Consider the following 12,979-nt stretch of genomic DNA (forward strand, 5'->3'; position numbering starts at 1 on the left):
TTTTGGCCCAATGTGGTGGGCCAGGGCATGGACAGGGCTTTAGGCTGTGCAGCATCTACTGTGTTGCCTTTTGTCTGTGCTCTTCTCAGAGTAGAGTTTGGAGTGGGGCTGTGTGTTCAGGTTATCAGAACAAACCCTGTGTTGAGCACATGGCACTGATCTCAGCTCCTTTTTCCTTTTCCTTTGGAGCTGGAAAATTTGTGGCTTGAAGGAAAAACAAAAAAACAAAACAAAAAAAAAAAAACCAAGAAAAAAAGAAAATTCATGAACTTGAAATATTGTTGAGAATTTGTTCTGTCTATATCATATAATTCTATCATGTCCTTCTGGACTGTTTTCTGATTTTCTTTTTCTATGTGGGACATAATTATGTTAGTGTTGCACATACAATGGAAGATTACCGTTGGAGAGAAATAAAGTTAGAAAGAAAAGTGCAGCCTTTCGAGGGAGCTGGCGGGAGTGCTGTGATGGGCATGTGGTATTTAGGTTCTGGTCTCATCCCTCTTATAACTGTCTCTGTGACTGTCAAGTTATGTAACTGCACTGAGCTTCTGTTTTTCACCTGTAAATGAGAAAGTTGTTAAATGATATGTAAGAGTATTTGCTTCTCACTTTATTATTTATTTATCCAACAATTACTTATCAAGTGCCTGTTGAGTGCCAGGCACTGTTAGGAATGCTGGAGTTATGGAGACAACCAGACATTCATGTTGGGTGTGGGATGTCTGTCTCCCCCACTGGACAGCAAAAATAGTGATTGGAAGGACTTGCAGTTCTAGTCTTAGCTCTGTGTCTGATTTGGGTAGGACCATTACCAGTCATTTAAATGCTTTGCTTCTTTATTTTCTCCTCTGTCAAAGGAAGATAGTAACACCTAATCTGTTTATCTGATATAGTTGTTATAAGACTCAAATACTGCATGTGGAAATACATTTTATATAGTAGTCATGTGTAGTATAGTGGTAATGTGACTTTAGTCGTGCAGAATATTACTTTGTTAAACAGTGTCACATGCAAATTACTAATGGTTATTTAGGAGAATCCTGTTAACTTAATCTTGGAGTTTAGAGATATTTGAAAGATATGAAGTATATTTGTTTTTCTTCTCTTTACAGAAAAAGATAATGCTAAATATGTTTTTAGACACAATGATGGCAGACCCTCCCCCACAGTGCCTTGTTTGGCTACCTCTCATGCACAGGCTTGCCCATGTTGAGAATGGTGAGTGGAAAATTTATTGTTCAGTTTTTTTTTTTTTGTGCTGTAGGGAATAAGGAACTGATTATGTACAATATCCTTGGCTGTTATTGAAAATCATAATTGACATTTGCTGGCACACCATCGTTTGAATTTGTGGTTTTAACATTCAGAAGAGGAATAGTTTTCTGAGGGAGAGACTCAGTACTCAGCTTGGATTTCAAGAAGTAATAGTACCAGGTCCTGAGACTTGGTGCTTTAGACTGGGCCTTTTCATCCCAAGATCACAGAGGATGGTTGACCCTTGAGCTGGCCTGATTTTGCCGTGACTTCCTTTTTGTTTCCTCTTTAATTTAGCAAAATCATAGCTCTAAAGAGATGGATTTTTGCATTATCAACCACTAAAACTGTAATTACTTTTGAATAATTTGAAGAAAATCGATAAGATGCAATGTTGCACTAGGTGGCACAGCTGCCGTTGTTCCTCACCATCTACCCGAGTGTCCCCTCAGTGTTCTTCTCAGTCATGTGACTTGAATCTTTGCTTTTGTATTGAAATGATACTAATTTCTTACAAATTCTTAATGTTTTCTGATATCACCATCAGTTTACATTTAGGTTGTTGGGATTTATTAAAGGGAAGGCTGAAGCTTTCTGTGCAACCTCCCTTCTCTTCAGGCTCTTGTCTGGCTCTCTCCATTTCACAAAAAAGACTGAGGAGGAGCTGAGAAGCCACTAAAAAACAGCCCCCTCCCCTTGCCACCACCTTCTCATACTCTGTCCCTTCTATCCATACCTGTCTATCCATACCTGTCCCTTGTATGCATACTTTTTTCCCTATCTTCATGGTTTTTGCTCAACAATAGATTTAGTTCACTTGTGTCTCAGATTCAGGAGTATTTTCTTAAAGTACCAGAATCGTTTTTTTTTTTTTTGTTTTGTTTTTTTGGTACCGGGGATTGAACCCAGGGGCACTTAACCACTGAGCCACATTCCCAGCCTTTTTTAATATTTTATTTAGATATAGGGTCTTGCTAAGTAGTTATGCTGGCTTTGGATTTGCGATCCTCCTGCCTAAGCCTCCGGAGCTTCTGGGATTACAGGTGTGTGCCACCGTGCCCAGTGACCAGAATCTCTTGACTAGATGAAAACAGCTAACCTCTTTAATAGGATTTCGAATAGAGATATAAATTGTTAAATTGCCAGAGTATTATTGTTTTTTTGAGGAGCAATGCTTGCTTTTGCCTTAAGTGTTTTAGCAATTTCATATCCAGTTCATTTTCATAAACATCATTTTGTGTTTGCTATGAGAAGTAGAAGGAACCTTTTTTGTCAAGATGTGTTATTATCCATATTGAATATTCTGTTATGATTTTGTGTGGTATATTATGTATTGATTGCATTCCTTTTTTTTCAAAATTTTTTTTTTAGTTATACATGGACACAATGTCTTTATTTTGTTTAAAATATTTTTATGTGGTACTGAGGATCGAACACAGTTCCTCACATATTCGAGGCACGCTTTCTACCACTGAGCCCCAGCCCCAGCCCCAGCCCCAGCCCCTGATTGTATTCTTATGTGGTTAGTGATATTACTTTTCTTTGGAGACAGAGAAATATTATGAAACCACTGAAATATCTAGGAATAAATCATCCTTCCCGTTACATTAACATTTTCAATATGTCATTAAGTTTTTAAAAATTTTTAAATTTATTCTAATCAGCTGTACGTGACTGCAGAATGTTCTTTGATTCATTGTACACAAATAGAGCACAATTTCTCACTTCTCTGATTGTACACAAAGTAGGGTCACACCATTCGTGCAATCATACATGTACCTAGGGTTGCCATTAATTTTTATGGTGGCAAGCAAATTACAAATGTATGGTATTTCTAGTATATTTTTTTTTTTTTGCGGGGGGCCCTTTGCTTGCTGTGTATTGAAATTAACTATTCAAAAGGATAAATATTTATTAGCTTAACCTAAAGGTGCAGTTTTTATACTGGGTTCTGAATCCAAGTATATAGTATACAAGAAGATAACTATTATGTGGCGCACTTTAGCAAAATAATACTTTCATCAGGTATTGTCATGAACAGTCATTAACTTATCAGTAACTAATCAGTGTACTCGATCTTCCTCCCTGGTTCTCACTTTCCTCCCTGCCCACCTATTCTACCAGTATAAGTGAGCACTGGCTCTTGACTGGCTTAGAAGAACATCACAGAAACATATATATGTTCAACCAAAATTATCAGAATGCATTCATTAATACTAATATACCTATATATTTCATATTAACCCAAATTATTACTTAGAATTATAAATACACTTCATATTAACCCAAATTTTTACTTAGAATTATATATATTGGCTACACTGATACTGTCTGGAGGTACTATACTACATTGTGTGCTTTTAATTTTCAGTATTAACTCTTTTTTTTTTTTTAAAGAGAGAGAGAGAGAGAGAGAGAGAGAGAGAACGAGAGAGAGAGAGAATTTTTTTAATATTTATTTTTTAGTTCTCGGCGGACACAACATCCTTGTTGGTATGTGGTGCTGAGGATCAAACCCGGGCCGCATGCATGCCAGGCGAGCGCGCTACCACTTGAGCCACATCCCCAGCCCCAGTATTAACTCTTATGGACACTTTGTCATTCCTTCGAACTATGTTGACAAAAAGCAGACAGTTGAGATTTTTTGGTTCTAAGTTTGGTTTGAGCTTGGCTTTTCTATTAGGTTTGCTTTTCCTCTGTATCGACTGTTCTCCAGGTGAACTGTGTCTTTGTCCTTGTTCTCCCTTCCCTGCTCCCTGTCTGACCGGCCACAAGTCTTCCATCCTGTGGAGTGCTCCTACTGCCGCTGCGAGAGCATGATGGGCTTCCGCTACCGATGCCAGCAGTGCCACAACTACCAGCTCTGCCAGAACTGCTTTTGGCGTGGCCATGCCAGTGGCCCACACAGCAACCAGCACCAGATGAAGGAGCATTCCTCTTGGGTAACTGCTTTGTCTTTCAGTCTGTGCCCCAGACCAGGAATCTTGTCACTTGTAGTGATACCTGGGCCAGCATCCTAAAGGATGCCCTACTGGATGAGGGGATGGCATAATGAAGTAGCTCCACAGTGATACTGGGTTGCAGAAGTGTTGTGCTCCCTCACTTGATTTTAAAAGCAGAAATTTAAAGCGTTCCAGGAGGTGGAGATATTATTACATTTGAAATGGTCCTTTTTATTCAGTAAAATTAAATGTTACAATGCTCCCTTTCCAAAGTGAAAAAGTTTCTTCTGCATTTAGAATTAAACATAGGGTGTTTCCCCAGTGTTTATTCATTTGAGCTTTTAGTAGGCTTAAAGTTCTCTTTTCAAGCAAATTTTCTTCACTTTGGAAGGGTTTCCATGTTATAAAGCAAGTGACGTAAATAAAGAAGTAACATTTGGGATTTCCTGTGTTGGGGAAATACTGTGTTTTATAATCAATGCCACATGTGCCTTTATTTTCAAAAGTATTTTTAAAATAGCAGTATTTGGGTGGAGGTTGATATCTTTTTTTCCCTGAGGTGTTCATAAATCATGTAACGTGTGTATTGTCAATTTGTTTCGGGGGTTTTGAAAATGTCATCCTTATCTTTCCATAAAGTTGCTCAAGTTTTTGTTTTAAAACCTTTTCTTTAGTTTTTGTTGGTTGGTTTGTTGGTTTGCTAAGAGAAAATAGTAGGTCAGAAATAAAATTCTGGATCTCGGTTGTTAACCCTGGTCATCTTACTTTAATATTTGAGTTTCAGGTATTAAAAAGCCTTAATAATCACCCCCTATTCCCACTTTAGTGTTCTTAAAACTCAACGAAGAAAAAGCAAATAAGCTCATAACAGGGATTAGCTAAAGAAAAAAAGTTAAATAAACTTCAATCCACTTGTATACTTAAGTCTGTTTCTTGCATCTCTGACAAAGTGTTAGTGAGGTTTTTTTTTTTTTATTAGATAGGTTTTTCATAATAATTAACTATAAAATGTTGTTAAACTGAACATCCTGCCCTGGGTCTTGTTTGTATTATGAAATCTAACACTGTTTTTTTTTTTTTTCTTTTTGGTTGAAGGGTCATTTTTTAAGTCTTTAAAAAAATAAAGGGAAGGGGAACTCCAGTATTTTTCTTATTCATTGAGTAAGAAGACTCAGATTTTCAACTTTTTTCTTTTTCCTTTTGTGAAGTAGAAGTACTCACAGTGTTAAGTGATGTATGCATGTTTTCTCACTGTTTATTTGTTTAGAGTCTAATTCTTTGATGCTAACGTAGCTTTTTGCTCTATTAAGTTTCACAGTGATTGGGTTCACTGGTGTGTTTCTGCTGACAGTTCCCATTCTGATGTTGGGGTGAGGAGAATGAGGAATTTCTTGTTCTTCTTAGTTTGAACTTGCTCTTTTAGCCAATATATAACCCTTTCAAAAGTGGATATTTTACGTCTGTTTAAAGGTAAGCGACTGAGTACTACTCTATGAAAAATCTACTCTTATCATCAGGCATAGTTTTGAAGCTGATACCAGATACGTATCAGTTCTGAATTTCAGTGGATGTGTACATTGTGTATGGTGGGTGTGTACTGGTAGTATGTGTGTCTTTATGTAACTGTTTTTAAAATTAAGACTGTGTGTATACAGTACAGTCCTTTGAGGAAGATGTGGGTGAATTTGAGTCTGGGTGAAGAAATTTCCATCTAACAAAAAGATGAGTGGTCAGTTTAATGGTAATTTCTTTGAAGGTTGTCCATTGTGTTGTCTGTACTAATATTTTGAGTGACTGTGACTTGTGTTCACAACAGATGAATTCGGTGTGTTTAACCAACTTGTGTATGAATTTACATTGTGGATGTGATCTTTGTAGTTTTTGGTACCTGGGAATTTATTGTGATTTTTCCAAAAGGTTCTGTTTAATGTTTTATGTAAGTAACTATGGTGTATAATTTTTAATATTCTTTTAATCCTCAATTCAGTTAGTTTGCTTTTATTCCAAAAGTGGCATCTGGCACTGAGTTTGAGATTCATTCTGTTTATCCATCCATCCTTGCATTCATTTAAAAGGTATTTTTTTTGACCTTCTGTGTGCCAGGCAAGGTAATAGGAACAGGGATACATCTGTGAACGAACCCCTCAAAGATTCTTCCATTTGGGAGCTTAAGTTTTAAAGAATATGAAGGAGACCACTATGGCTTGCTAACACTACTATTTCCTATACTTTCTGGGCATCTAGGCTACTTTTCTCAGCCCACCCCCCTTATCTAAGTAGGGCCATGTGAATAGTTCTCACTAGTGAAATGCAAAAAGGGTGATATGTGTCTTTTCAGAATTAGACAGTTACTACCAGGTTTCTTTTCTACCCTCTTTGATACTTTAGATGGGAGAATTCCATTGGGACCCAGGGGAGATTGAAGGCATGAAACAAAAGCAAACTGGGTCCTTGAATTACTGGTAGGGAAGAATATCTGCCAACTTGCTTGACTGGGAGGGGGAATGATAAAATCTTTGGTGTTAAGTCACTAAGTTTTAGTTGTTTCTACAATAATATTAGAAATGGAGTTCTGTTAAAACCTTAAAATTCATTGCATTGGCTTAGCAATCAGGTGGCACATTGATGAAAAAATTGATATGGAGAGGAGAAAGACAGAAACCCATATTATACTGTGATAACCAATTTGGTAAAGTTGTCATCTGTGATAACATGGACCGTAACTGCACCCTCTGAGCCGAGGTTAGATGTTGGAAAGGATCAGAGTCTATTAATGTTAAGTAAGGTCTCAAGAGAAAGAGATAGCTTAGGAAAGATTGACTAGTATGCCAGCGAAAAATGAAAGGGAATAGAGAAAGTTCTGACACTTGGGCAGTGAGAGGAAGAACATGCTACTTCTAGACTCTAAGGAGTAAGAGATGGAGTTGCGAAAGGCTGTTCTGTGTTCTGCTAGTTCTGTGGCAGAGATCAGATTGAGGGTGTGGGTTCTTGATCTCACCTTTTCAGCTTTTGAGTTATTGGTCTGAGGTCCAGGAAACCTAGACAGTTGGTTTTTCAAAGTTCCCCAAGTGATTCTGTTGTGCAGCCAAAGTTGGGACCTGTTTCATATGGCCTCCAGGTGGCTTCTGTCAGTTGAAAGCAAGAGGCGTGGAGGCAAAGAAATAAATCAGGCTTGAGAATTGTGTCCAGGAAAGAACTGTGTGGTTACTGGCACATGGAACTGATGGGAAACAAATAGATCAAAGGCCTATTAAGCGACTGAGGGAATTATATTAGCACAGAATCCATGTGCCTGGACTGACTTGATTTGACTTTTGAACTGTACAACAGCTGTGAGAAAACCCAGAACTTTCTGTGGCAGGTGCATTGATGTGTTGAGGAGGTCATATCACCCCAAAGGAGGGTGTGCCAGAGTCCACTGGGCCAAGGAAGATCCTGGGTGAGGGAGAAACTCCTGTTCTACCATCGTGTATAGAGAGTGAGAAAAGAAGTGCAAATCACTTAACTCTTGCAGTTCATGGGTTACATGTAAGGTATTGGCATGCGATCCTGATGAAGAGACTGCTGTGTCCAGATAGTCTGGATACGCCAACTGAATGACCACAGGTATTCTTTTGGAGCATGTATGGTGTGGTGGGAGGTGTTGAATGTGCTTTAAGCATAAAAATGGGAGCAAAAAGATACTTGGTGATTGAAGGGCTCACTAAGATCCATATTTCCTTTTCTTTCTGGATATATGCCAGATTATATAATCTATCTTTCTTACAGCCAGATAGGGACCACGTGACTGGGTCTCACAAGAGGAATTTATTTGGAAGTGACATACATATTTCTTCTCAGCCAAGCAGCTGCACCTTCTCTATCCTCTCTGTCTTTATCCTCCTGCTGTTGGTATCTGTTGGCCCAATGGAAAGGTCTCCAAAGAACTAGTTGAGACAGGAACCCTTAATGAAATGAGGCTGGATACCTAATGAATGGAGTGGTGTTCCTCTGCCAATCTACTTCAGACTCTGATATGAATAAGAAACGGGGAAGAAAAATCAGGAGTACATAGTGAGGAGATTATAAATTCAGTACAGAAGTCATATAGGCCTTGTTGGGAAAGTGATGCTTGAGCAAAGATGTAGATGTCTGCCAGGAGACATTGGAAAAGAGCAGGAGTGTTCAGCATCAGGGTCTGGGCCAGGTGAAGAATCCATTAAGGGGCTGAGGATGTGGCTCAGTGGTAGAGCGCTCTCCTAGCATGTGCAAGGTGCTGGGTTCGATCCTCAGCATCACATTAAAAAAAATAAAATAAAATAAAAAAATAAAAATAAAGGTATTATGTCCAATTGCAACTAAAAAAAAAAAAAAAGGAATCCAATAAGGCCTGAGTGGACTAGACAGGGGAGGATTGTGGGAGCGGAGGTCAGAATGTTAAGAAGGCCTTGTTGGCCATTGTAAAGAGACTTCTGCTCAAAAAATGTGGAGTCTTCATAACATTTTGAGTAAAAAAGTAACACGATTGACTTATGTTTTAAAATTATCAATTTGATGCCACATAAAGAGTAAACAGCAGGGCTGGGATTGTGGCTCAGTGGCAGAGCGGTTGCCTAGCATGCATGGGGCACTAAGTTTCAGCCTCAGCACCACATAAATAAATATCATAAAGGTTCCCTGAAGACCTTAAAAGAGCATGCTACAGGGATACTGCCACATTGATGTTCATAGCAGCACAATTCACAATAGCTAGACTGTGGAACCAACCCAGATGCCCTTCAATAGATGAATGGATAAAAAAAATGTGGCATGTATACACAATGGAGTACTATGCAGCAATAAAAAATGACAAAATCATAGAATTTGCAGGGAAATGGATGGCACTAGAGCAGATTATGCTTAGTGAAGCTAGTCAATCCCTAAAAAACAAATACCAAATGTCTTCCTTGATATAATGAGAGCAACTATGAACAGAGCAGGGAGGAAGAGCAGGAAGAAAAGATTAACATTAAACAGAGACATGAGATGGGAGGGAAAGGGAGAGAAAAGGGAAATTGCATGTAAATGAAGGGAGACCCTCATTGCTATACAAAATTACATATAAGAGGTTGTGAGGGGAATGGGAAATAAACAAGGAGAGAAATGAATTACAGTAGATGGGGTAGAGAGAGAAGTTGGGAGGGGAGGGGAGGGGGGATAGTAGGGGATAGGAAAGGTAGCAGAATACAACAATTACTAATAGGGCATTATGTAAAATTGTGGATGTGTAACCGATGTGATTCTGCAATCTGCATTTGGGGTAAAATTGTGGGTTCATAACCCACTTCAATCTAATGTATGAAATATGATATGTCAAGAGCTTTGTAATGTTGTGAATAACCAATAAAAAAAATTAAAAAAAAAGGTTCATCTGCAACTAAAAATTTTAAAAAACGAGTAAACAGAAGAAGAGACATCATTTAGGAGAAATGACTATTGCAATTAAAACAGCATAGGGTAGAGGCAATAGAGGTTGTAAAAAGGGTTGACTTAGGATGTGTTTTATAAATCAGCATAATGAGTAGGATATGGCTGGAGTATGAGAGGAGTCAAGGGAGACACTTAAGATTTAAACAGCTAGAAGTGTGGAATTGCCATTGGCTGAGATGGGAAGGGCTGTGTGCTTAGAGTGTGCTTAGTTCTTAAAGATCAAGGGTTCAGTTTTGACCATGTTGAATTTAAGTTGCTAGTAGATGTCTGTAGGGAGTTGTTGAGTAGGCCATTGTGTATGAGTCTAGAGTTCAAGAGAAAAGTCTGAGATAGAAATATAAATTTGGGGGTCATTGGCATATATTTAAAGCCAGGAGACTGGATGATAAGTGAATGAGTGAAGAAAAAAGAGGAGAGGACTAAGAGCTAAGTTCTCCAACATGATGAGATCTGAAAGAGAACCTGGGGCCCAGGGATAGGGGGTGAAGACCAGGAAAGTATAGAGTTTGGAAAACATGTGAAGGAAGTGTTTTGAGGAGAAAGCCATTAGCCGTGTCACGTGTTGCTGATAGTACCTAAGAAGACAGAACTGGCACTTTGTTCAACATTGTGGGGTTTGTTGCCTTCAGAACAGCTTTCACGGACCAGTCAAGACAAAAACCTGACTAAAGTGGGTTAAAGAAGGAAAGGAGATGAAGACAGCAAGTCCAGAGGGTTTGTCCAGCGAACGTCTATTTCTAACACCATTTCTAATAGCAGTTCATCTTGGGTTTTTAATCCCATTTCACTTTTCTGCACCCAAGACTGCAGCCAGGAATTAGGCAGATGACAGGTTGTGGGTTCTCTTGCTGCAACATAAGCCACCCGAAATTAGTGACATAATATACCAACTTTTGATTACACCCCTGGATGTGGTATCAGAAATTCGGACAGGATAGAGGGGTTGGTGTGACTGTGCATGCTGTCCGGGGCCTCAGTTGGGATCACTAAAACATGGGGTGGGTGGGGTGGGAGTGACTCGAGGGACCAGAGGTTTCTTCACTGCCCTGTCCACTGACTGCCTGCCATGGCATGGTGAGAAGGCCAAGGTCAACTGGAGGGGTGGCCTGGAGCCGGCCATGTGTGGCCTCTTCACCTGGTGTGTGCTTCTCATAGCCTGGTGGCTGTGTTTTAGGGGAGAGTGTCATAGCAGAGGCATCTAGAGAGCAAGTGGTGCCCGAGCCCTGGGCAGAGCTGCCAAGCCTTTCTTGCCTCCCCAGAAGGTGTTTAGTGCCATTCCCGCTGTGCCCTCTGGTTTCCAGGGGTGTCAAGGGCCAGCCCAAAGCAGGGGAGGAGGCCTGGACCTCATCCCATGAGGCACTCATATTGTAGGGGCGCCTGTGTGGTGCCAGAAACTGGTGGAGTTACTTCCTACCACAGTATGTTTGGGAAACACAGCCTGCGACACACAGGAAGAGAGACCCTGTCATCTGAGCCCAGGGTTCCCATGTCAGTGGTTAATTTAGCCACAGAGGTTTTCATTTTTTATACTAATTATACTTTTAAAAAAGACCTTTATTAGAACAACTAATCCTGGTATTCTCTAGGATTTTTATTTCTTTAAGTGATTTTGATTTGGGGAAAGATTTTTCAAGTAAAATATTTTGGATACAGTTTTGTTTTTGTTTTTGCTTTAAATTACTGTTAATTGATCTTTAACCCTACTCTTCATTTTCCTTGGTCTGGAAATACTTTGCTGATTCCCTTTCAACCAGTCTTTCTTTCTTCCCTCCTCTCTTCTCGCTCATTCTCGATGGTTCTTTCTTTGTTTTCATTGTGGTGAAATATATATAACACAACCTTTACCCTTTGACCTTTTGTAGGTGTATAGTTGAGACATATTAAGCCCTCGCCGTTGGCACAGTCATTGCCATTGTCCATCTGCAGCCTTCTTCCTCTTCCCAAACTGACATGATTCTTCTTGTTTTTAAATCTTACAGGTTTTTGTTTTTAATATTTATTTTTTAGTTGTAGTTGGACACAATACCTTTATTTTATTTTTATGTGGTGCTGAGGTTTGAACCCAGGGCCTCACAGGTGCTAGGCGAGCTCAGCCCCCCAAACTGAAATTCTTAAGGAAGGCCTGAGACATAGCTGCTACTCATTCCCTGACCCTGTCTTCCATCAGACCTCTCTACCAAGATAAGTCTGATTCCGTTTAGTTGTTCCCTTTAGGAAGTGTGTATGTGTGCGTGTATATTTATAAAAAGACACTTGTAACACAGGTAGTCTGTTAGCATAGTGCTTTGGTGGAGGTAGTTACATAATTGACTGGTTGATGACAGAAAAATTTTACCTTTCCTCCCAGCAGATGGCAGACTCCACCTCTGAACTATGGTACTTATCCCATTCTTCAGAATCCACTGTAAATGAGGAAGTGCTCTGTTAAACAAATATTAATGTTTAATTTTTAAAATAAATGTTAACGAGCATCTCATTTATGTCCAGTGTAGTTTTGGGGAGACTTGGTGATGACATAACTTAAATCATTTAATGAGTGAGAGTGCAAAATCATATTGTTACCGGCATGGCATAGCTAAGATTGTTGACTTCTCTTTTTAGAGGGGATGTTTAACTTTCCTGTAACTAGCATCTGTCTCCTCGCATCTCTCAAATTATAAAAGAAAATATATATTCAGTAAGAAAAAGGTGTGCTGTCACTGCACTTCTGTCCAGTTTAAATTGTCATGTGTCACAATTAAATAACTACTTTGAACATAGCACAAAACTGGGAAGGAGGATTCTTTTTTTTAAAGATAAGACAGTGTCTCCACTTGTAGCAAGCAGGAGGTAGGATAGAAAGAGCGCACACACACACACACACACACACACAAATACAAATTAAACCTAAAATCTGCGAAGTCGGTCCTTTTTTTTAAAGTCATTGATGGCACTCTGGTCCTTTTGCCCACTACTCATCTCTCCTCACAGAAACTGCTAAGGTTGGGTTCCTGTTCTGCCTCGTCAGGCCATGTTGGGGCAGCTGCCTGGCTTCTCTGTCCTGTGGGCACCAGTGTTCCCAGTTCCAAGCTTGGTCTGAGCTTCCTCCAGTCATCCTCCTCATCTCAAGCTCCTTGGGATGAGTTGAACTTTGGCCCCCTCTAAGAGCTCCACTCCTCTGTCCCCTTGCAGTTGTGGCTGTTAATGCTCTTCTGCCCACATGCATATTGAAGGGTTGGGATGTGAAATCATTAAGAGAACCAGGTAACTTACCATGTGAATTGGACCCTGTTGAGAGTGGAAAGGAGTACTGCTAATTACGGAGGGACCACATGCGTGGCCCAGGATTATCT

At 39.6% G+C, this 12,979-nt stretch overlaps 1 protein-coding gene across 12 annotated transcripts in view; it reads left to right on the forward strand.

Annotated features, from left to right (window-relative positions):
• Positions 1-12,979, forward strand: part of DTNB (dystrobrevin beta) — a 233,382-nt gene that overhangs the window by 88,183 nt on the left and 132,220 nt on the right. For all 12 annotated transcript variants that reach the window (XM_081265084.1, XM_081265087.1, XM_081265086.1 and 9 more), the window contains exons 7-8: positions 1,116-1,221; positions 4,033-4,199. In XM_081265084.1, the coding sequence (XP_081121210.1) occupies positions 1,116-1,221; positions 4,033-4,199 (273 nt within the window). The remainder of the gene's footprint in view (positions 1-1,115; positions 1,222-4,032; positions 4,200-12,979) is intronic.

This window comes from Spermophilus citellus (genome assembly GCF_964194105.1).
Source record: "Spermophilus citellus genome assembly, chromosome: 13".
In the NCBI taxonomy this organism is placed as follows: domain Eukaryota; kingdom Metazoa; phylum Chordata; class Mammalia; order Rodentia; family Sciuridae; genus Spermophilus; species Spermophilus citellus.